At 48.6% G+C, this 24007-nt stretch overlaps 1 protein-coding gene across 5 annotated transcripts in view; it reads left to right on the top strand.

Annotated features, from left to right (window-relative positions):
* Positions 1–9523: 9523 nt before the first annotated feature.
* Positions 9524–24007, top strand: part of NPRL3 (NPR3 like, GATOR1 complex subunit) — a 35528-nt gene continuing 21044 nt past the window's right edge. The window contains exons 1-5 of one of the 5 annotated variants that reach the window (XM_032604966.1): positions 9626–9869; positions 14188–14257; positions 16936–16974; positions 20964–21093; positions 22363–22437. In XM_032604966.1, coding sequence (XP_032460857.1) covers positions 9752–9869; positions 14188–14257; positions 16936–16974; positions 20964–21093; positions 22363–22437 — 432 coding nt within the window. In that variant the 5' untranslated portion in view covers positions 9626–9751. Of the gene's footprint in view, positions 9870–14187; positions 14258–16439; positions 16460–16935; positions 16975–20963; positions 21094–22362; positions 22438–24007 lie in introns of those variants that run through there. The other 4 variants (XM_032604964.1, XM_032604962.1, XM_032604965.1 and 1 more) reach the window with 4 other exon arrangements.

The raw sequence follows: 24007 nt of genomic DNA, 5'->3' as shown, positions 1-24007 counted from the left end.
CAGATATGCAATTTGCAAATATTTCCTCCTAGTTTGTAACTTGTCACTTCATTTTCTTAATAGTGTCATTTGCGGAGCCAAAGTTTTATTTTTTATTAATTAATTAATTTTTTTTTGCGGTACGCAGGCTTCTCACTGTTGTGGCCTCTCCCGTTGCGGAGCACAGGCTCCGGACACGCAGGCTCAGCGGCCATGGCTCACGGGCCCAGCCACTCCGTGGCATGTGGGATCTTCCCGGGCCGGGGCACGAACCCGTGTCCCCTGCATCAGCAGGCGCACTCTCAACCACTGCGCCACCAGGAAAGCCCCAAAGTTTTATTTTTGATGAAGTCTAATTTATCAAGATTTTCTCTTAAGATTCATGTTTTTAGAGTCATGCCTGAGAATTCTTTGCCTAATCCCAGGTCACAGAGACTTTTATCTATGGTTTCTTCTAAATGTTTCATAGTTTATATTTTACACTTAGATCCATGATCCATTTTGAGATAATTTTTGTATGAAGTGTGAGGTTTATGTCCAGGTTTTTTTTCTTTGCCTATGAGTGTTCAATTTTTCTAGCACCTTTTGTTGAAAACACTATACTTTCTCTATTGAATTACCTTCTCTAATTCATTTGTAAAAGATTAATTTGACATATTTCTACAGGTCTGTTTCTGTACTCTCTATTTTGTTCCATTGATCTATGTGTCTATCCTTCACCAAAATCACACTGTGTTTATTACTGTAAACTTTATGATCGGTCTTAAAATTAGATCCTGTCCCAAGAATGGAAGAAAACATTTGCAAATCATACATCTGATAAGGGACTGATCCACAATATAAAAAAACTTACAACTGAAAAATAGAGACAAAAAACTAATTGAAAACTGGGCAAAGGACTTTAATAGACAATACTCTAAAGAAAACATACAGATGTCCAATAAGCACATGAAGAGATGCTCAGCATCGTTACTCATTAGGGAAATGCAAATCAAAACCAAACAGCACACTCACTAAGATGGCTATAATCAAAACCCCTAACCCTGAACTCTAACCCTAACCTTACCTACACCTATTAGAATGGCTATATTTAAAAGACAAATAACAAGTGTTGGTGAGGAGGTGGTGAAATTGGAATCTTTAGACACTGCTGGTGGGAATGTAAAATGGTGCAGCTACTGTGGAAGACAGCCTGGCAGTTCCTCAAAAGGTTAAACATAGAGTTCCCATATGACCCAGCAATTCCATTCCTTAGTATATACCCAGTAAAATGAAAACATACATCCACTCAAAAACGTGTACTGTGTTCGTAGCACCAACCACTATTTATAATAGCCAAAAAGTGCAAAAAACCCAAATGTCCTTCAACTGATGAATGGGTGAATCAAACATGGTATAATCTATGCAATGGACTAGTATTCCATCAAAAAAAGGAACAAAGTACTGATACATGAATGAACCTTGAAAAAATACATATTGTGGGACTTCCCTGGTGGCACAGTGGTTAAGAATCCACCTGCCAATGCAGGGAACACGGGTTTGATCCCTGGTCTGGGAAGATCCCACATGCCGTGGAGCTAAGCCCATGTGCCACAACTCCTGAGCCTGTGCTGTAGAGCCCACGAGCCACAACTACTGAAGCCCGCACACCCTAAAGCCCACATGCCGCAACTGCTGAGCCTACATGCCACAACTACTGAAGCCCACGTTCTCTAGGGCCCGTGTACTGCAACTACTGAGCCTGAGTGCTGCAACAACTGAAGCCCGCAGGCCTAGAGCCAGTGCGCCACAACAAGAGAAGCCACCACAATGAGAAGCCCGCGCACCACAACAAAGAGTAGCCTCTACTTGCTGCAACTAGAGAAAGCCCGAATGCGGCAACAAAGACCCACCACAGACAAAAAAAATTAAAAATACATATTGTATGATTCCATTTATATATATGTCAAGGACAGGCAAATCCTTAGAGACAGAAAGTAGATTAGGTTGTCTGGGGCCGGGGTAGTTGGGGGGTGTGACTGCTAATGCGGATGGGTTTCCTTTTGGGGTGATGCAAACGTTTTAAAATTGTGCTGATGGCTGCCTAACTCTCGAATATACTAAAACCCGCTGAATTGCACGCTTTAAATGGGTGGGATATATGGTATGTGAATTTTATCTCAATAAAGGTGTTAAAAGCCTGGGTGATGTCATTCCTCCCTCATTATTCTTTTCCAAAATGGTTTTGGTGATTCTGGTTCCTTTGCCTTTCCGTATGAATTTTGGAGTGAGTCAAAGAGTTATCTGCACAAGAGCCTATGAGACTTTTTACAGAATGGGTAAACGTTTCCCGCGTGGAGAGTTCTGATCACAGATATTTTGCTGAACTATTCTTAGAGAAAATTGTGAGGCTCAGACAAGCCCTCTGATTGGAAAATGTGTACAAGAATAAGCAAGGATCGAGCACCTTCTGTGTGCCAGACACTGTGCTCGGCACGTTGTTGTGTCATGATGTTGGTCTCTTCTACGCCCAAGCCGGGCTTGATGGGAGTGTGGAGGTTTGAATGCAGGAGCTGAGTCCAATGGATACCTCCCCACTGCTGAGCAGAGAGGGCGGGGATCTCACCTGGGCTGTTGGTGCCTGTCTGTGGCCGGGAGGTAGAGTCTGCCTTCATGGAAGCCCCTTCCCGGTCTCTCCCTACTTACATTTCACATCTGTCCCACTCTTCTCCTGTGACAGGGTCACCCTCTCCCAGGGAGGTGCCCACCCTCCACTGGCCTTAGGCTTGTTGCTACCTCTCCTGGCAGTGCTGACTCCAGGGCCCCAGGTGTTCACAGGGAGTGTGGCTTTGCCTCTCTGGGTTCGTTCCAGAATGGGATGAGCCTGGTCCTCCCCAGTCACCTCTGGCTGTTGCTTGGTTCAGAAGGAAACTCCAGGGCCACCACCAGCATATGGGCCTTCCATAAGGGTATGTAAGCCTGATCCTGAGGCTTCAGCTCCTAGAAAGGAGAGGTGTCAGCAGGGAGACAGACAGAGACAGATGGACAGACTGGCAGAGAAAACAGTCTGAGCGAGGGAGACAGAGGAGGCTGAGCGCCAGGTGGAAGGTCACGCAGAGGGAGGGAATCTGGAGGTCCTGGGTGAGGCTGGAGCTGGCCTGCCAGGCGAAGGTATTAAGTCTGCCAGAGGGGGAGGCACAGTAGGGTCTCAGTGAGGGATGTGTCTGGGAGAAGCCTCCCAGCTGCAGTGTCTGGGGTCTGTGGCCAGGAGCCAGTGTGGGAGGTAATGAGTGTGGACTCTAGGCCTCCCACTATGGGGCCGGTCCTCCCCTCCTCTCTGGCCTCAGGGCCTCCTGTTTCTCTCCCGGCAGCACCTCCCCCCCATCCTTGGCCTCCATAAGAGAGGGAGCCACAGGAAGCCACTTTGTTTCTGAAACTACCAAGCCCTGCAAAGCATTGGTGTGGGCAGGAGCCCTTTTCTTTTTTTACTTTTTTCATTGTAAAATATAGCACAAGATTACATCATAGCCTAATGAATTATGTCATAGCCTAATTAATTATTATAAGGCACATATTCAGCAACCCAGTCCTCCCCAAAGGTGACCCCTACCCTGACTTACCTTCTTGCTTTTCAATAACTTAAAAAAAAATTATTTACTTATTTATTTAGTTTTGGCTGTGTTGGGTCTTTGTTGCAGTGTGTGGGCTTCTCACTGCGGTGGCTTCTCTTGTTGAGGAGTACAGACTCTAGGCTCACGAGCTTCAGTAGTTGTGGATCGTGGGCTCTAGAGCGCAGGCTCAGTAGTTGTGGCGCACAGGCTTAGTTGCTCTGCGGCATGTGAGATCATCCCGGACCAGGGCTCGAACCTGGGTCCCCTGCATTGGCAGGCAGATTCTTTTTCTTTTTTTTAGTACTTCCTTTTTTTAAAAAGATTTAATTAATTAATTAATTTATTTATTTATTTTATTGGCTGCGTTGGGTCTTCCGTTGCTGTGCGCTGGCTTTCTCTAGTTGCAGCAAGCGGGGGCTACTCTTCGTTGCGGTGCGCGGGCTTCTCATTGCAGTGGCTTCTCTTGTTGTGGAGCACAGGCTCTAAGGCACGCAGGCTTCAGTAGTTGTGGCACACGGGCTTAGTTGCTCTGCGGTATGTGGGATCTTCCTGGACCAGGGCTCAAACCCGCGTCCCCTGCATTGGCAGGCGGATTCTTAACCACTGCGCCACCAGGGAAGCCCAGGCGGATTCTTAACCACTGCGCCACCAGGGGAGTCCCTCAATAACTTTTTGCTACCCAAATATGTGTCCTTAGGCACTTTAGTTGGTTTTGCCTGATTTTGGCCTTCAGGTACATGAAACAGTACAGTGTCTTCTGTCACCCATGTTTGTGACATGCCAGAGATGCTGTGGGTGTTCATTGTCATCTCTGTGTTGTATTTCCTTGTAGGAATATATCACAGAGTTACACAGGGTACTGGGGAATGGACATTTGGGTTGTTTAGTTCTTGGTTGCTGTGAATGATGCTGCAGTGAACATTCTGTCAGATATATTCCTAGGAGCGGGGCTGCTGGGTCTAGGGCATGGGAATTCTCAGCTTCAGTAATTAATGCCAGACCGCTTTCTGGAGCAGCTGTACTACCACCTTGCATTCCCCTAGTGATGGTTGAGTTCCTCGTTCTCCACATCCTTACAAACGTTTGCTGTGGTAGGTCTCCTGGTCTCAAATTTTAGCTATTCTGGTGGGTGTGTATTAGTTCTCACATGGTCTTAATTTGCACTTTCCTAACGCTGATGAGCTTGGGCCCCTGTTCACATATTTGCTGTACTTTGGATTTCCTCTTTTTTGAAGTTTCCAAGTCATGGCCATTTTTCTACTGTGTTGCCAGTCTTATTGATTTATAGGAATTTTAAAAATATTCTGGATATAAGTTCTTGTCAGTTTCACGTGTCTTATATCCCCCAGGTCTGTACTTTGCCTGCACTCTCTTAGCACTGTTTTTGAATGGAAGTTTATAATTTTAATGCAATAAAATTTAGTGATTTTTAAAATTGGGTTTAAAAATGTTGTACCTTTCAGGCTTCCCTGGTGGCGCAGTGGTTGAGAGTCCGCCTGCCGATGTAGGGGACACGGGGTCGTGCCCCAGTCTGGGAGGATCCCACATGCCACGGAGCGGCTGGGCCCGTGGGCCATGGCCGCTGAGCCTGCGCGTCCGGAGCCTGTGCTCCGCAACGGGAGAGGCCACAACAGTGAGAGGCCCGCGTACCGCAAAAAGAAAAAAAGGTGTTGTACCTTTCTATACACAACAGCCAAAAGGTGGAAACAACCCAAATGTCCATCAGTGGAAGAATGGATCAACAAATCATGATACTTCCGTACAATGAGATATTATTCAGCCATAAAAATGAAGCACCAACACACCCTGACATGGATGAACCTTGAGAACATTATACTAAGTGAAAGAGGCCAGACGTGAAAGGCCACATATTGTGTGATTCTACTTATATGAAGCATCCAGAACGGGCAAATCCAAAGAGACAGGAAGTGGATGAGTGGGTGCCAGGGGCTGGGGGGAGGGCAGTGGGGAGGATGGGGAATGATGAAAATATTCTGGAACTAGTTAGTGATGATGGTTGCGTCCATTACGAATATATGAAATGTCACTGAATTAACTGTTCACTTTCAAATGGTTAATTTTACGTTGTGCAAATTTTACCTCAATTTTTTAAGCAAGTGGAATAAGCGTTGGACTGAAGGCTTCAGTGAAGTGAACCTTCTGTATTACGTTTCTAAGAACTTTACTGTTTGGTCCTTTGAGCTGGGCAACAGTCCACCTTGGACTGATTTTGTGTGGTGTGAGGTAAGGTCTGTTGTGTGGCCCTAGCTAACATTTACCAAGTGCTTTCTAAGTCCTGGGCATAGACCGATACTCTTCACGTTGGGTATTTGACCCTCACAGCTCTGTGAGAGAAGTTTTATTTTATTATCATGACATGTTTTAAGATAAGGAAACAGAGGCTCGGGAAGGTTACGAAACACATTCAGTTTCAGTAGAGGGGGACCAGCCCCAGTGGGCAGAGGAGACCAAGGTTTGTTGTGGGCAAGGTCTTCTGTCTCTGGGCCTTGCATTCCCCGCCTGAAACAAGAGGAGCCTGAGCTTGTGCAGGGCTTCAGGGTGCTGAAACCTGCTGGCCTCTGGGCCGAATTCCAAGCCCCAGGCTTGTTCTGAGCTTGTGCAGTTGGGCCTGAGTTCAGAGGGCCCTGGTCTCAGCAGAAGACGGAGGAGGGATCTGCACACCCTCACCCAAAAGCAGCCCCAGGTGACCCTGGGCAGGGTCGGGTACCTTGTGAGCCCCAGTTTCCCTGGTTTAACCTCGGATGGGGGTTAGAATAGCCTCCCTCACACTCTTAAGAGGGATGAGCTGTCACCCTGTGACCTTGGGACACAGCAGCATGAATTCAAGATTATTGTGCTTCCTATTGTAGGTGAACGATTCTTCCTGAGCAGAGATGGTGGAGATGTCAAGGTGGGTCTGAGATAGGGTCTGTGAGCCCCGCCTGGCCCTCTGGCAGTCTGTGGTGGCTCTATCAGGCCCAGACCAAGTGGCAGGACTGATAAGGCCTGGCCCGTCCAAGGAGCCTCCTGGCCCTGCCCTGGGGAGTGGGGGGAGAACCCAGGCTGGGAGGAAAGGTCAAGAGTTTCTGTTTCCAAGAATCCACTTACCTTCCAAAAAGCAGGTTAGTAAAGAGAGTTATTTAAATTTAAAATGAGGACTTAGAGGTGTGGGGTGCTGGCAGGGAGGAGTCTGAGGACGTACCCTGCAGTGAGCAGAGGCTGGGCCTGGGCACATCATTGTTCAGGAGACCATTTGTTCCCACTGCTGTTACTGGTGGGGAACCTGAGGCCCAGAGTAGGGCCAGCCTACCCTCGGTCCCTCTGGCTGCCGGCACCAGGCTGGATTGGCCAGGGAGTGACCATGAGCCCTGGTTTCCCTAACAGCCCAGTGAGGCAGACAGACAGACAGACATGGACTGAGATGCTGCCAGTGAAGGTGATGTGGGATTCGGACCCCACTTCCTCCAGTCCAGCCCTCCAACAGCCCTGCACCTGGGCCTTGGGAAGGGTTGTATCCATGACCTCTGGGAGCGGGGATCCTGGTGAGCTCCCATCACCATTCATGGATTCCAGTGCTTGTTACAATAAAAAGACATTAGCCACACAGCCAGAAAAATAAACAATGGATACTTTTGTGAAGGTTGCTAGCAGGGAGAGGGCCCTGAGTGGGTAATTGAGGAATAATGGTTTCTCCATGTCTGGGCCTTCCCCCAGCCCAAGGACAGCCAGGTTCTGGGGCCATAGGACCATCCAATGGGGCAGCAGCATGTCCAGGGAAGTCGGAGGAAGGAGGCCTGAGTCAGAGTCCTGGTTATTATGTCTGGGCACCCGCAGATTCCCAGCACCCCTGTGGGGAGGCCCCCATTACCACAGCTAGCCCATCTACCCAGCTCTCCCAACCTCACATCCTGCTCCTGTGCCCTTGTTTCCATTCTGGGGACATTCATGGGAACTGGGGGAGAACTCAGAAAACTTTTGATGATACATAAAATCAATATATTCTAGACTGGGAAAAAGGCTTGCAGAATCTGTAACAGAGGGTAACTAACCCTCACAAAATAAAAATACATCAAAGAAGGACAAACAACCCAAAAGGAAACATGAAGGCAATTCTTAGGCTCTGGCAAATAATCAAGTGATACAGTTAGTTCTTCTCCTCAGCAATAAAAAAATGCAACATAACACACTATTTCCTTTTTTTTGAAATTTTGGGAAAAAATAAAGTCCATGCTATGCAGCCCTGGGCAGGGCAATATGTTGGTGGGCAACGTCTGAGACATTTCAGATGCATGTACCCGTTATCCTGGCAGATTCAATCCATGAATCTGTCCTGCAAAATACACGTTTGTGTCATCTTCAGTGCAAGAGGTTACTTTGGCAATGAAAATCTCATTCCTTAGCCCATTGGTTACTTTCTCATGCATCTGATGTGCTTGAAAAGATTTGGAAACAGTTGCAGTAGACTGTTCACTACAGTAATCTCCGGGGGAAGACTGGGATGGGGTGGGTGGGGTGATTTTTTTTTTACTTTTTAAAAACAGCTGTACTGTGAGATAGAATTCACATATCACACATTCCACCCATTCAAAGTGTGCAGTTCAGCGGGTTTTAGTATATTCAGAGAGTTATGTGACCATCACCACAATTTTAGAACACTTTCATCACCCAAAAGAAACCCCATCCCCATTAGCAGTCACACACCCCCCAACTACCCCAGCCCCAGACAACCTAATCTACTTTCTGTCTCTAAGGATTTGCCTATTCTGGACATTTATATAAATGGAATCATACAGTATCTATTTTTTCAAGGTTCACTCATGTATCGGTACTTTGTTCCTTTTTATGACTGAATACTGTTCCATTGCATAGGTTATACCTTATTGGATTCACCTATTCATCAGTTGGAGGACAGTTGGGTTATTTGCACTTTTTGGCTATTATGAATAGTGGTGCTATGAACACAGTACAAGTTTTTGAGTGGATGTATGTTTTAATTTTATTGGGTATATACTAAGGAATGGAACTGCTGGGTCATATCGGAACTCTATGTTTAACCTTTTGAGGAACTGTTAGGCTGTCTTCCACAGTAGCTGCATCATTTTACATTCCCACCAGCAGTGTCTCAAGATACCAATTTCACCAACACTTGTCATTTTTCTTTTGGATTATAGCCATCCTAGTGGGTGTGATGTGTTCTCTTTCTGGTTTTGATTTGCGTTTCTCTAACGAGGAATGATGTTTGAGCATCTTTTCACGTACTTCCAGGCTACTTGTCTATATTCCTTGGGGAAATATCTATTCACATCTTTTGCCCACTTCTCAGTTGGCTACTTGTCTTTTTCTTGTAGAGTTGTAAGAGTTTAAAATATATATATTCTGGATACAATTCCCTCATCAGATATATGACTTGAAAACATTTTCTCACGGTTCGTGAGCGCTCTTTTAACTTTGTTGGTCTTGTCCTTTGAAGCACAAAATTTCGCAACTCTATTCAGGACAATTAACTTCTTCTTTGGTTGCTCGTGCACTTGGTGTCGTATTTAAGAAACCTCTGCCTAGCCCCAGGTCACGAGGACTTAACCCCCGTGTTTTCTCCTAAGAGTTTTACAGGGTCAGCTCTTACATTTAGGTCCGTGATCCACTGAAGTAATTTTTTTTTTTTACTTTTTTATTTTATTCCTTTATGTTTCTAAGAAAGAACTTTCTGCCCAAAGCAAGTGTTCCTTTTATAACGAATAAAACAACATTTAGAGAAAGATTCCTTGAACCGTACGACTAACCCAGCCACACCCTCCCGCTAGCGTTCCCGTTGGCTCTTCTCCCGACTCCAGAAAGGGGCCGCGCCCCGCCCAGAGACGGCCTCGCGCCTGCGCACACAGCAGCCTGCGCCTGCGCAAACGCCTTCGGTCCGCGCGCAGGTATCTTATGCGCGTTTGCCCCGTGCTGTTGCGCGAGTCTCGCGAGCGTTGCCGGCCGCGTTAGGAGGAAGCCTGGTTTGCGTCACTGTCGCGCGGGAGACGTCGGCTTGGCTCCCCTCGGCCCCCGCCCCCAACCAGTCCTCAGAGCGCTCAGTTCCGCGTCCCCGGCCCGTCCACGTGGGGGTCCCCACGGCCCCCCCCCCCCCCCCCAGGTCCCGTCCCGGCCTTGGCCCCGGCCCGACCCCTCCCCAGGCCCCCGGCGGGATGGGGGACAACACCAGCCCCATCAGCGTGATTCTGGTGAGCTCGGGGAGCCGGGGCAATAAGCTGCTGTTCAGGTACCCCTTCCAGAGGAGCCAGGAGCACCCGGCGTCCCAGACAAGTAAGTGGGCGCCGGGCGGAGGGCCTGGCGCCGCCTCCCTCGCCGTTAGCGGAGAAGTCGTTTCCTTTTTCCTTCTCCTTATCGTACGGGCGGTGCCTTCTCATCACAGAGTGTTGGGGAAGGATAGAAAAGTAAAAAAAAGCAGGGAAAAAAAAATCACTCATAGTTTTAGCATGCCAAAGCCACTCCTGCTAACGTTTCATCGGTGTCTCTGGCCTTTTAAAAGAGCTAAAGCACCGTATGAATGTATTCAGCTTGGATTAAGTACGAAATCCAGGTACATCGGAAGTTTTCTTTGACCTCTTCCCCCCAGTTCTGCTGCTCCTCCCTCGCTTGCAGGGATCACCACTTACCATGTTCGTAATTGTTCCTCCTGTACATAGACACCAAATATACTTCCATAGAAAAATAATTTATTGCTTTGGGTTTTTTCCCCCTCTCGCATAGCTGTATTGTTATCAGTCGCTCTTTTTTCAATTGGGCCATCTGCCATGGAGCATTTTCCAACCTAGTAAACAGATCACCTCCCTTTTTGGTTGTACACAGCTGCCTGGTAAGAACATGCCCTTTCCCTATGGGTGGACGTGTAGGTTACTTGCAGTTTTTCACTATCATGAATGTTCAATTTGTAATTTATGTGATTTAAAAAATTACTTATTAAAAAAATACATTTCATTTTTGGCTGTGTTGGGTCTTCGTTGCTGCACACCGGCTTTATCTAGTCACGGCGAGCGGGGCCTGCTCTTTGTTGCGGTGCGCGGACTTCTCATTGTGGTGGCTTCTCTTGTGGAGCACGGTCTCTAGGCACGCGGGCTTCAGTAGCTGTGGCACGTGGGCTCTAGAGCGCAGGCTCAGTAGTTGCAGCGCGAGGGCTTAGTTGCTCCGTGGCATGTGGGATCTTCCTGGACCAGGGCTCGAACCCGTGTCCCCTGCAGTGGAAGGCGGATTCTTAACCCCTGCGCCACCAGGGAAGCCCTAAAAATTACTTTTAAATTTCTAACTATGGTACAAAGTTTTAAAGGTACAAATGGATTTAGATTATGAAAAGAAAGTTCTTTCATCGATCCTAGCCACCCACATCCCCTTGTAGTGTCAGGTGCTGTTACCATTTTCTTGTGCGTCTTTGTGAAACCTTCTGTGTAAATGCAAGCATATACATGCATTGTTTTATTTTCTAAACACATGTGAGCACACAATTCACACAGTTCTGCCCTGTTTCCATTTTCACTTTACATCTTGGATATAGATTCAGAATTATCAGAATCATGGGAGGAATTTGCTGTGATTTAGTCATCCAGTCTTCTGTTGATGGGCATTTAAGTTGTTTCCAATCTTTTGCTAATACAGTGTGAATGTCCTTTATGGATATATATTTTCATTCTGCAGAATATATGATCAATTCACAGAAATGGGGTGTTCATATCCAAGGGATGATCCGCTGTGTTTTTTTGTTTTAATATATTTAATTTATTTTATTTTTGGCTGTGTTGGGTCTTTTGTTGCTGCACGCGGGCTTTTCTCTAGCTGTGGCGAGCAGGGGCTACTCTTTGCTGCGGTGCATTGGCCTCTCATTGCAGTGGCTTCTCTTGTTGCGGAGCACGGGCTCCAGGCATGCCAGCTTCAGTAGTTGTGGCTCGTGGGCTCCAGAGCGCAGGCTCAGTAGTTGTGACACACGGGCTTAGTTGCTCCATGGCATGTGGGATCCTCCCAGACCAGGGCTCGAACCTGTGTCCCCTGCACTGGCAGCCGGATTCCCAACCACTGTGCCACTAGGGAAGCCCCTCCGCTATGTATTTTTAATAGATCAGATTTTTCTATGTTTGTTAATGAGATAGGTGAAAAATTGTATCTGATAGTAGTTTTAATGGACATTTGCCTTCCAGCTGAGAGTGATCATGTTTTCCTGTTTTCAAAGCCATTTGGATTTCCTTTTTAGTGAACCACCTATTCATAACCTTTGCCTAATTTCCTCTTGGATTGCTTGATTTTTTTTCTTTACAGATTTGAAGGAGTTTTTTTATATATTTAGGATAAAAATAGACCTTTTTGACAAAGCTGTACATATTTAGCCAGTTTGCCTGTGAGTTTTTTTTTTTATAATAAATTTATTTATTTATTTTTGGCTGTGTTGGGTTTTCGTTTCTGTGCGCAGGCTTCCTCTAGTTGCGGCGAGTGGGGGCTACTCTTCATCGCAGTGCGCGGGCTTCTCATTGTCGTGGCTTCTCTTGTTGCGGAGCACAGGCTCTAGACACGCAGGCTCAGTAGTTGTGCCTCACGGGCCCAGTTGCTCCGCGGCATGTGGGATCTTCCCAGACCAGGGCTCGAACCCGTGTCCCCTACATTGGCAGGCAGATTCTTAACCACTGCACCACCAGGGAAGCCGTGCCTCTGAGTTTTGATCTTCATGGAATCAAGTTTTCAGTCTGTTCTTTCGTGGTTTCTGAGTTTTGTTACACATAGAAAAGCCTTCTGCTCTCCAAGATTATTAACAAAAGGAGTCTCTCGTGTTTTCCCGTGGAATGTTTATCTTCTTGTTTTAAAAATGTGTTTCTTTTGGTGTAAGGTGAAGGCTCCTTCCTAGAGCTGGAATTTTCTGGGCACTTGCTGAGAGTTGTGTGTATGCCCCTGTTTGCCTCCTGGAGCCTTGTGGAGCAGGCGCTGTGATGGATGAAGAAAGATGTGGGAACGTGCGGCCCACACACGGCTAGAGAGGGGTTGGCTCAGAGTCAGTATAATTTTCTCTTCCGTGTGGCTGCCTAGTCCCAGCATCATTTTATGGACTCATTCACGTTGCCCTCCTGATTAGTTTTGCTGCCTTCATGGCATACTAAATTCCCATGTTTATTTGAGTTTGTTTTCTGACTTTTCTTACCTCTCCCAATAATCTATCTATGTGTGGGTTCCACACAGATGAATTATTGTAACTTTATAGTGTGTTATACCATCAGGTAGGATTAGTCATTTATCATCACCTTTCTTCTTCAGCATCATCCTGGTGTTTCTGCTTGCTTTCCTTGTAAACATTAGCAGTGACTGTGTTAGATCCCACTCCCAAGCCATTGCTATTGTTTTGGGGGTCACATTAAACATGGTGATTAAATGGGGAAAACGGGATCTTTATGTTGAATCTTCTCATTCAGGAACATAGTCTGTCCTCTTTTCATCCTCGTCACCCTTGTTAGCATTTTTGTTTTCTTCTTGGGCCTCTTGTACATGAAAAACTTGCCTGTGATAAATGTCCTTAAGTCTCTTTTTTTTTTTTTTCCTTTATTTTTTGGCTGCATTGGGTCTTCGTTGCTCCGTGCGGGCTTTGTCTAGTTGAGGCGAGCGGGGGCTACTCTTCGTTGCGGTGCACGGGCTTCTTATTGCAGTGGCTTCTCTTGTTGCAGAGCACGGGCTCTAGGCGCGTGGGCTTCAGTAGTTGTGGCATGCAGGCTCAGTAGTTGGGACTCACGGGCTCTAGAGTGCAGGGTCAGTAGTTGTGGTGCACGGGCTTAGTTGCTCCACGTCATGTGGGATCTTCCCTGAGCAGGGCTCGAACCTGTATCCCCAGCATTAGCAGGCGGATTCTTAACCACTGTGCCACCAGGGAAGTCCCTGTCCTTAAGTCTTTAAACGTTATTATTTGGGTAAGATATTGTTGTTTTTGTATATGAAGGATATTGCTGTATGGACATTTAAAAATTCTTTCTTTTACCTGTGCTTTTTCCAGCCTAGTTGCCAGCATACACTGAGAGTGTGTGTGTGCGCATGTGTGCATATATATATAATCCCTTTTTTTTTTAACTTAACATAGTAGCAAGAACATTTCCCATGTTATCACAGCTTCTTGGAAAAACTGTTAAACTTTTTTTTTTTGTGGCCGTGCCATGTGACATGCGGGATCTTGGTTCCCCGACCAGGGATTGAACCCACACCCCCTGCAGTGGAAGGACGGAGTCTTAACCACTGGGCCACCAGGGAAGTCCCAGTACCATGCTGTTTTGATTACTGTAGCTTTGTAGTATTGTCTGAAGTCTGGGAGGGTTATGCCTCCAGCTCCATTCTTTTTCCTCAGGATTGCTTTGGCAATTCTGGGTCTTTTATGGTTCCATATAAATTTTAGGATTATATGTTCTAGTTCTGTGAAAAATATCATGGGTAATTTGATAGAGATTGCATTAAATCTGTAGATTGCTTTGAGTAGTATGGCCATTTTAACAATATTAGTTCTTCCAATCCAAGAGCAGAAGCCATCACTTTTAATGGTTCAACAACCTTCCTGTATGTGGATAGATCCTGTTTTCTTATCTATTTTCCCCTTTTTGCCTTCACTCAGGTAAGCCTCGTAGCAGATATGCTGTCAACAGCACCAGAGAGCATGCCGAGGACCAGGACGGCGACTCCAGGTACGGGCTCTGCATTCACTCCGTGGCGGGTCTGGTCCTCCCATTGACCCAGATGTTTTTTCCCCTGAGGAACCCCGTGTTCTCTTTTCCACTTGGTCAGGAGTTTCAGGCAGACAGAGGTGGGGATTGTGTTGCCAGTCTCTGGCTTTCTGCCTAGTTTGGCTTTATGGTCCTGCTGTGGGCTGTGTGGTTGGTAGGGCAGGTTGGAGAACAGATGAAGCCGTGTCCCTGCAGGACATTTATCTCCCATGAGAGGAACGTGCAGGACGGCAGATCGCGGTGCTGTCCTCAGACCCTAGTCGTCAAGCACGTGTCCAGAGGTCAAATGTAGGTGCTTGGGTGCAGCACAGCCTGTCCAGGTGGTGAGGTGGCCTGAGAGCCAGGGCTGTCGTGACCCTTGCTTTTTAGGGCCCGGATGAAAGGCAGGTCCTGTTCCTTCCTGTGCATGCTACCCCTCTTCTCTCTGGGAAGTGCTTTCTAGGTGGCAGCCTTGAGAAATGACCACTTCTGCCTTCTTATGTTCATTTTAAAGCTTAATGAATTGAAACTCAGGCCCAGATGAAGGAGAAAAGATTGTAAATTGCCAGTCCTGCGTGAGGTAACGTCTGTGGGAAAGTAGCTGAGGTCCCCATGCTGGGCCCTCGCCATGCAGTGCGTTAGTATGGTTTCCCTCAGTTCTCTGACACGGCACCACGCCTGCCATAGTGCTGTGTGCTTCCAAGAGGGGTTTGTATCCCTTTGTGTAAGGGTGTCAGGGACCTCTGGCATGACCAGTGACTATCTCTGAGGGGAGTGGGTTCTGGAAGAGGGACCAGTGGTGGGGGGGTGCTGCTGGATATCCCGTGGGTCATCCTGCTTGACTTAGAGGCCTGTGGATGTCGTGTCCTTTAAAGATGGCAACAGGGAACAAACTCTTGTTTGTGAGGCACATAGAAAGCTTTTGCCCCTGCACACCCGCTGAGTGCATTTTGTCCCCCACCTGTGTCATGGAGAGTTCAGAGCAGGGCTGGCCACCCGCCTGCTCCGTGACGTGAGGCTCGGGCTGCTGAAGATTCAGAAAGAGCTCTTCGAACAGTCTGTGAGGAGGACTGGCAGCACCTAATTGCTGCAGTTACTTTTCAGAGGCTTGTAATAAAATGACCATGAGGATGTTTTCTGGGGAATTCATTCTGTATTTAGCATAATGAAGAGAGGAAACCAGGGGAAGGGAATAAGACATTGTGGGTCTGTCGGGACCCCAGACATGCTTGTTCCCTAAGGAGAACAAGCTGGTCTCTTTAGACATTCATAAAACTGAAGAATGCCTCTATTTGGTCATTTTAACACATTGTAGCACCTGGTGATCCCACTCCCCACCCCACCTTCAGAGGTGCAGGTCAGTACCCCCAGGGGCCCAGCTGCGTTTTGTTGTACAGACCTGCCAAGCTCCTGCTCTTGCCCTGGCACCCGGGGGGCGCTGTCCCAGCCCAGACATCTTCCCGGAGCCACGCAGTGACGGTGCCTCACACCCATTCTCCATTTTCCTTGGTTGTCATTTTCAGAGGTGCTTTTTCTTCTGCAACCGGTGGAACGTTCCTGCTTGTTGGTTTGCCAGGTCAAAGGCACGTTAATAGGCCTGATGGGTTGCCTCTGCGTGTGGTGATGGCTGGCCTCAGGGGAGGGAGGACGCAGAGCTGCGCTGCCCAGGGCTGTCCTCCCTGGCCCGGGTGGCCGTTTAAAATGAGGTAGACTGAAATTAAATAAAATTAGAAACTGGGACTTCCCTGGCAGTCCAGTGGTTAGGACTCTGCGCTCTCACTGCCGAGGGTGTGGGTTCGATCCCTGGTTGGGGAACTAAGATCCCGCAAGCCGTGCGGTGTGGCCAAAAAAGAAAGAAAGAAAGAAATTGAGTTCCTCAGTTGCACTGACCACATTTCAGGTGCTCAGTGGCCCCACGTGACCAGCTGCCACTGTGTTGGAAGGCGCAGGTTTAGTGTCTTTCCACCGTGTCGAAAGCTTTGTTGGCTGCACTGCCTTAGAGCACGGGATAGTTTTATGAGATGAATCATCGTGATGATGTGTTCCAGGGTACAGGAATTGACCATCACAATTCTTTTAACCCTTTTCTAGAATTCACTAGGGAGAGAAGAAAATGGATATTGTCTGTTTTCTCTACGGCCTGAAGGTCAAGCTTAGGAAAGGTGCGGTCTTCCTGTTAGGGAGGTAAGCTCTGCAAGTGGCCACAGGACCTCGGGAATTGGGGCTGAGATACTCATCATCGCTCTGCAGTTTTCGTGAGGCTTCTACCTGTGGGACCTCATTTGATCTTGTTGAGACGGTTTGGTCAGAAGATTGAACACTTGTGCCCAGGCGTCTAGCTAGTGCGTGTGGTGCTGGGCTCTGACTGGTGTCCTCTGGCCTTGCTCTTGCTTCTGGGAACTGACTCATTCTTGCCCGGCCTGGGTTCACACGTAAGAATTGGAGCGTTGGTGGAAAGACTGTGCAGTACGTCTTCCACGTGGGGAGTGTCTGTTCTTGCTTGTGTGGCAGAGTGGCTTAGCCTTGACCTCAGTAGTTAACATAAGTGGTGGTACTTCTGCCAGACCTTAGCACTGTGTTGATCACGACCTCGTAACTCTTCATGATTTTTAGAGTTGCTGTGTTCTTGTTTGGTCTCGATGGTCCTGTTCCCGTCTCAGCGAGCCGTGTCCTCCAGGCGATGGGTGGTTGGCTGCAGGGTAAGGCCAAGGCTTCTCCACCGTCCTTCTGTCTCAGTTCCTGCCGCCTTCTCCTGTGGTTGTGCTGGACTCCTGATTTCCCTCAGTGCTGGAGAAGGACTGACGGGCACACAGGCTCACTGCCCTGTGCCCCATGAGTGCCCAGGCTTTCCACAGCCCCTGCCCTTTCTCCCCCTGGACTTAGTTAGCTGGTTCTCTGTACCTGAGTGCCAAGACAGGGTTGGCTGGCACCAGGGACTTCTGGGACTAGGCATGCACACAAATGCCCCCTCCTCCAGGCAGACACCGTGCCCTGGGAGGGTGGTTGGCAAGCAGGAGCAAGGTTGCTTGTCTCATCCACCTGCTGCCCCCCAGAGAGACCCTTGATCATTGCTCCTTGCCTTCATTTATCAGAGGGGCTTAGTGGGAGTCTCTACCAAGGGCTGAGTGTTCCATGTGATGCTTGGGCTTGGATGCTGTTGTGTGTGCCCATTAGAGGCAAAAATGTTCCCATGGGGTTTATATGACACTTCTCTGGGAGGTAGGGATACAGTGGGGCCCTCCCATCCCCGACAGGGCGTACCTCCTGGGTGTTGGAGGTGCACAGAGCATCTGGGAGCCCCCAGAATGGGAGGGGGCAGAGTCGAGCTCTCTTCCGTGCTGTCCCTTCTTTTTTTGGCCAGGTCAGAGAAAAAGCCCTGTTCCCAAGTGTCTCAGCAGGAATGGAAGGTCTTGACTTGTCTTCCAGCTGGGCTGATTCATCTTTCTAAATGTGTTTTCTTTCTTAATCTCTAAATGTTAGTTTTTGTAGCAGCGATTTTATTGTGTTACAATATGTTTACCAGACCTATCACCATCAAAACAAGGGAAAAGTATTTTTCTAAATTTTGGAAACAACAACAAATATTGAGGGAATTCTCTGGCGGTCCAGTGGTTAGGACTTGGCGCTTTCACTGCCAGGGCCCAGGCTCAATCCCTGGTCAGGGAACTAAGACCCCTCAAGGCACGTGGCGTGACCAAAACAAACAAACAAACATTGACACTTGTTTTTGTTTTGATTTGCTATTTATGGCAGTTATGTCATGATGGACATAACTCTGTCTTTGTGCATGTTATGTCAGCAGATGCTGTATAAAGTATAAAGCCATTCAAGTGTTTTTTCTGTCATCAGTGTGTAATATTAAGCTCTGGTGAGTGGATTTCTCTGTGGGCCAGACTTGCTCAGACAAGCAGAGTGGCCAAACAGCAGAGGGACCTCCCTGAGTGGCCACTTAGGGCAGTGTGGCTTTTAACTTGAGCACACCTGGCTTTCTGGTTGGCTGCTTTTGGAGACCCCGGCCTCTCTGGGCCCAAGCGGGGAAAGCGCTTTCTGTTTGGCCTTTGGATTTGGACATTTATAGTCGTGAGCTAGGCCACCACTTCTTGCCTCTGAATCTCAGTCCCCATCCCACAGCCCGGCTAACTTAGGTTCCTGGAATGGTGGCTGAGGGCCAGGGCTCAGGCCCATCTGAGGCTCTTCGTGGCAGAGCAGAGGTTTTTGGTGGAGATTTTTGGATATCACAGTAAAAAGTGAAGTCTCTGGGGTGGTGGAAGGTTGTTTTTCTATCTGTTATTGGTGTGTCCTGAGTCAGTGGGTGGCAGAGTAGAGGGAGGTGTTTGTTCAGATAGGGCGGGTAGTGTTGGCACTGGGTCAGGCTCTAGGGCAGCAGTGTTTGTTAGGTTCCACCACCCTGGGCCCTCCGTCACCCTAACTGGGCCCTCAGATGCGGCTTCCAGGGCAGAGTGAGCCACTGGGGGCTTTTGAAGAAAGCATGTAACGATTCTGGTCTAAGACACTGGAATCTTCCATCTCTGGTTTAATCACTCCAGGGAGCAGTATTCCAGGGAGGAGACACCCACAGGGGAGGCCAAGGGCTCTGGCTGTGGGGGCCGCGTGTCCCAGAATGTCTTTGATGGTATCGGTGTCAGAAGGTCTGACCGCAGCCCAGACAGTGCAAGTGGAATGGCAGCCCATTCTGACAGACCCTCTGCATCTGGTTTGTTTGGGAGCCACAGGGCGACTTAGGACGCCTAGAAGACCACGTCAGTCCTGGAGGAAGGCTGGACACCAGCGTGACCCCCCCCAGGCTCCCCACCCTCTGGAGGGGAGAGGCTTGGGAAGTCCCGGGCTTTGTCTTGCTCGATGCAGGTCGAGCGTAGCCAGGCCCTTGCTGCAGGTGGCTCCGAGTCACTCCTGCATCGGTTGGTGAGCCCTGCAGTGTGCGAGGAGCCAGGAGCCAGTGGCCCCTCTCCTAGATCTGTTTATCCTGGAGGTGTTTGCTGTTTTGGAGTTGCAGCAGTGTGCAGCACGCTTCCCTTCTCTGAAGACGAGGGTTCTGGTGTGAAGTGCTTCCCTCCCCCTAGAGCAAGGGCCTCCTGGAGAGAAGTATCTGGTGTGGTGCCCGTTCACCACAGCTCCTCGGGAAAGCCCAAGACTCAACGCTGAGTGTTTGTCCTTGATGGGCTCTTTAGGACAGAATGCGGCCCCAGGGAGGCTGGGGCCCCTCTCAGCACAACCTGTCCTCCGACCTGCGTGATGGAGATGCTTTCCCCAGGTGGAGAAATGAGCACAGGACTTGTCTGCCTTCTGGCTCCAGGTTAGACACGGTGCATCCGAGTTTCCAGAGTGGAGCCCCGAGCCTGGGCTCTGAGATAAGAGTCTGCGCTGTCCTCTCCTCCCTGCAGTGACTCTCCCTTATCTGATCCCCCCCCGCCCCCCAGGCAGGAAGGAGACCTAAAGGTGCAGAAGAGCCTGGAAAAGGGGAAGTTTTACAGGGATCATATCCAAACTGCTCTTACCTGCACCCAGTCATTCCTCCTGCATGGTGTCCAGCCCTGTCCATCCCTCCGTCCATGTCAGTCAGTGGGTCTGCACATCTAGTGTGTCTGGAACCTTTCTTCCCTAATAAAAACTGGAAGGTTTAAGTGTTGAGGGTAAGGGAAGGGCCCGGCAGCCGAGCTGTGAGGAGAGTGATCAGTACGCTGCAGTTCGTGCTTCCCCTCGGCCTTCGCACAGCACTGAGGGGTGGGGGTCCCGGGAGCTGAGGGGGGCAGCCCAGCACGCCTGGGCCAGTGGGGGAGGCCCCCAGCCTGACAAGCCACGCAGGCTCCCGCAGCTTCCTCCTCTCCGGGCAGGTGCCTTGCTCCTCCTGCCTTCCTAGGCGGGCGGGGGCCAGGGTGGCAGCACGCACCTTCCGCCTTGTAGTTCTGGTGACTTTGCGACCCTAGTCTTGGGGATTGCTTCAGAAGGGAGACTGTCGGGGGACTTCCCTGGTGACGCAGTCGTTGAGAATCCGCCTGCCAATGCGGGGGACGTGGGTTTGGTCCCTGGTCTGGGAAGATCCCACATGCCGCGGAGCAGCTAAGCCCGTGAACCACAGCTACTGAGCTTGCACTCTAGGGCCCACGTGCCACAACTGCTGAGCCCGCGTGCTGCAACTACTGAAGGCCGCACACCTAGGGCCAGTGCTCAGCAACAGGAGAGGCCACTGCAATGAGAAGCCCATACACTGCAACAAGGAGTGGCCCCCACTCACTACAACTAGAGAAAGCCCACGCACAGCAACAAAGACCCAATGCAGCCAAAAATAAATTAAAAGATAGGGACTTCTTGGTGGCCCAGTGGTTAAGACTTCGCCTTCCAGTGCAGGGGGTTGCGTGTTCGATCCCTGGTCGGGGAACTAAGATCCCACATGACTTGGGGCAAAAAACCAAAAACATAAAACAGAAGTAATATTGTAACAAATTCAATAAAGACTTTAAAAATGGTCCACATCAAAAAATAAATAAAAAAAAAATAAAGGAAAAATCTCCAATGTCCAAAAAAAAGAAGGGAGACTGTCAGAAGCTTCCAGGTCAGCAGTGGGGGCAGAGCCACCCTGCGCGCAGCTACCCCCTACCCCTGGGGCAGCAGGTTTGGTGCTGTGGTGCTTGGTTAACTCTTTTCCACTCTACCTTTTTTTAATTTTAAGGTTTTCAGATGTCATTCTGGCAACAATTCTGGCGACCAAGTCTGAAATGTGTGGGCAGAAGTTTGAACTGAAGATCGATAACGTGCGTTTTGTCGGGCACCCGACGCTGCTGCAGCACGCGCTGGGCCAGGTACGCCCTCCCTGGGCTGATGCGGGCCTGCAGAAGGCAGCCCCGTGCAGCAGATCCCGTCAGGTGCTTGCCTGGCTGCACCTCCTCCTGGGCCCTGAGGGCCTGGCAGAGAAGGACACAGACGTCCTTGCCCTGGTGTCTCAGCCCCTGCCCTTAGCTTTTGCTGTTTGCATCCAGCCTTTCTCCTGACTGTGGCCTTCTACTTTGTAGATATGATGCCGGTTTCTGCGGGGAGGCCAAGAGGACGAGTTAAGCAGCGTTTGTCAGATTCTTGAACTTTATATAAAGTAGTACAAGCATTTCTTCTTATTAAGTGATATCATAGCCAATATTGTTATTAATTTAGCTCTTACTGTTGTGCCACACCCTCTGTATGCGTTCTCTGATGGGGCCTGAATGCACTGTTGTTACCCAAGGGAATTTGCACACCAGAAGCTGCCAGTCAGTCCTTTGCACACAGTGTCACTTAGATTCTGAAGGGTTTTGATGTGACAGCACAAGACTTAGCTCCACTTACACAATCCAGAAATCCCGTGAGGGTCTGGGTTGTGGTCCTCAGATCTTCTCCATGACTAAGCCCACAGGAGGAGCTTCTGAGACATGGAGGCACCAGGGCAGGGGGCCATGGCTGAGGAGACGGCTGTGGTGGCACCTATGCTGCTCAGACAGGCTCAGCCCCACTGATGGCCTGTGGGTGACGGAGGGGAGCTTTGGCAGTACTGGCCTGGAGACATGGAGGGACAGGGATGGTGACAGGCCTGATTGAGATGGCCCAGAGACTCCTCTGCCCTCTGGTGGCAACACTTGTAGGCAGCTTGGTGTTTGGGCCCTGGGCTGGCTGGGTGCCCCAGCGGCAGCCCTGTCTCTCCTGGGTGGGAGCATTGTCCTGAGTACTTGTCCTGCCTGGGAGGACTCAAGTGGGCACGGGGGTTGGCGTGGGGAAGGGAGGGTCTGGTCAGGGAGCACTCCAGCCACTTGGGCACCTCTCCACCTTTTCTCCTCTGGGCACCTCAGCTCACTCGAGGTGACTGGGACAGTCTTGTCACTTTGGGTCACAACACCTTCCTGCTCCTTTCTCCACTGTGACTGTCTCCATGCAGCCAGCACTTGCCTGTGCAAAGGCGCTGGTCGCTTATCAGAGACCTAGCGCTCTGCTTTTCTCTGGTTCTGCTGTATTCTGGAACACTTTCCCTGCCTGAAGTAATAGCTCTAAGTGCTTTTCTTGGGAGGTGGTGGCTCTCATTCACTAGAACTATGCCTCTTTCACAGGTCTCCAAGACAGATCCATCTCCGAAGAGGGAGGCTCCCACCATGATTCTTTTTAATGTGGTATTTGCACTGAGGGTGAGTGTATAAATGGCTGAAGAGCAGATCAGGGAGGCGGGGTGGGGAGGAGGGTTGGGGAGGGCGGTGGGGAGGGGGTGAGAGGGCAGAGCTCATTTCCAGTGACCGTGTTGTTGACTTAGAGCTCAGACCGCTGTGGGCACAGCACTGGCCCTCCTGGGGTGCTGGAAGAGTCTAACTTCATTGTTTCCCTCTTTTTTCTTTTTTTTTAAGTAAAATATACATAACATCAAATTTACCATTTTAACCATTTTAAAGAGACATTTTGGTGGCATCTGGTAGCAGTGTTGTGTAACTATCACCACTATCCAGTTTTTGTTGCCCCAAAAGGACACCAGTTATTCCTCATTCTCTCCCCTCCTCCAGCCCCCAGAAACAACTAATGTGTTTTCTCTTTCTGTGGATGTACCTGTTCTGCATGTTTCACATAAAAGGGATCCTACGATATGTGACCTCTGGTGTCTGACTTCTCTCACTTAACATAATGATTTTGAGATTCATCCATTTTTTTTATAATCTTTTTTTTTTAATTGAAGTGTGGTTGATTTACAGTGTTTCAGGTGTACAGCAAAGTGATTCAGTTAGGTATATATATGAACTACCTTCAGTATCTTGTAATAAACTATAATGGAATAGAATCTGAAAAAGAATACACATGTATATCTATAGATACATATATATCTCTACTGCTATACAGTAGGGATATATAGCAGGTCCTTGTGGGTTTTTAAAAATTATTTTTAGTTTTTTAAAAAAATAATCTTTTAATTGAATCATCCATGTTATAATGTATATCAGTACTTTATTCCTTTTTGTGGCCCAATCATATTCCATTGTACGATAGACCGTACTTTATCTGTTTATCTACTGGTGAACTTTTGGGTTGTTTCTACCTTTTGGCTATAAGAACAATGCTGTTAAGGACATTTGTGTTCAAGTTTTGTGTAGGCAGGTTTTCCTTTCCCTTGGGATCGATAGCTAGGAGTGGAGTTGCTGGGTCACGTGGTGACTCTACGTTTAACCATTTGAGGCTGTTTTCCACAGCAGCTGCACCATTTTACATCCCCACCAGCCATGTACGAGGGTTCCAATTTCTCTACATCCTTGCCAACACTTGTTATTTTCTGTTGTTTTATAATTAAGTGTAATTATTTCTTTTGGCAGTTCCCAGCACTGTCTGAAGTTGTGTTTTCACTAGTTACAGGGAATTTCTTTTCAATAAAGCTGTCAAAATACAAGGGCTCTAAATAAATATAAAAAGCACCCCTGGGTAAGGACTGGCTGGTATTACTACGAAGGGACTTTGAAATTTAGGAAATGTATATATTCCATACTGTTAAATAATGGCATTCCTTAGAAATATCCCACTATCGGTTTTCACCAAAGAATCCAGTAGTTCTTTCTGGCTGGGCACATGTGAGCTGCACGACGGCTTTTGTACAGAAGTGTTAGTGAGAAAGTGGCTAGATCTTGGTGACAAGGAGCAGTGTGCTCTGTACCCTGTGCTGTGGCGCGGGTGAGCCTGAGCAGGAGGGAGCCTGTCATATCAGGTGCCTTAGTCTCAGAGTGT

Source organism: Phocoena sinus, chromosome 15 (genome assembly GCF_008692025.1).
Source record: "Phocoena sinus isolate mPhoSin1 chromosome 15, mPhoSin1.pri, whole genome shotgun sequence".
NCBI classification, from domain to species: Eukaryota; Metazoa; Chordata; class Mammalia; order Artiodactyla; family Phocoenidae; genus Phocoena; species Phocoena sinus.
This window is presented reverse-complemented; position numbering and strand designations above follow the sequence as displayed.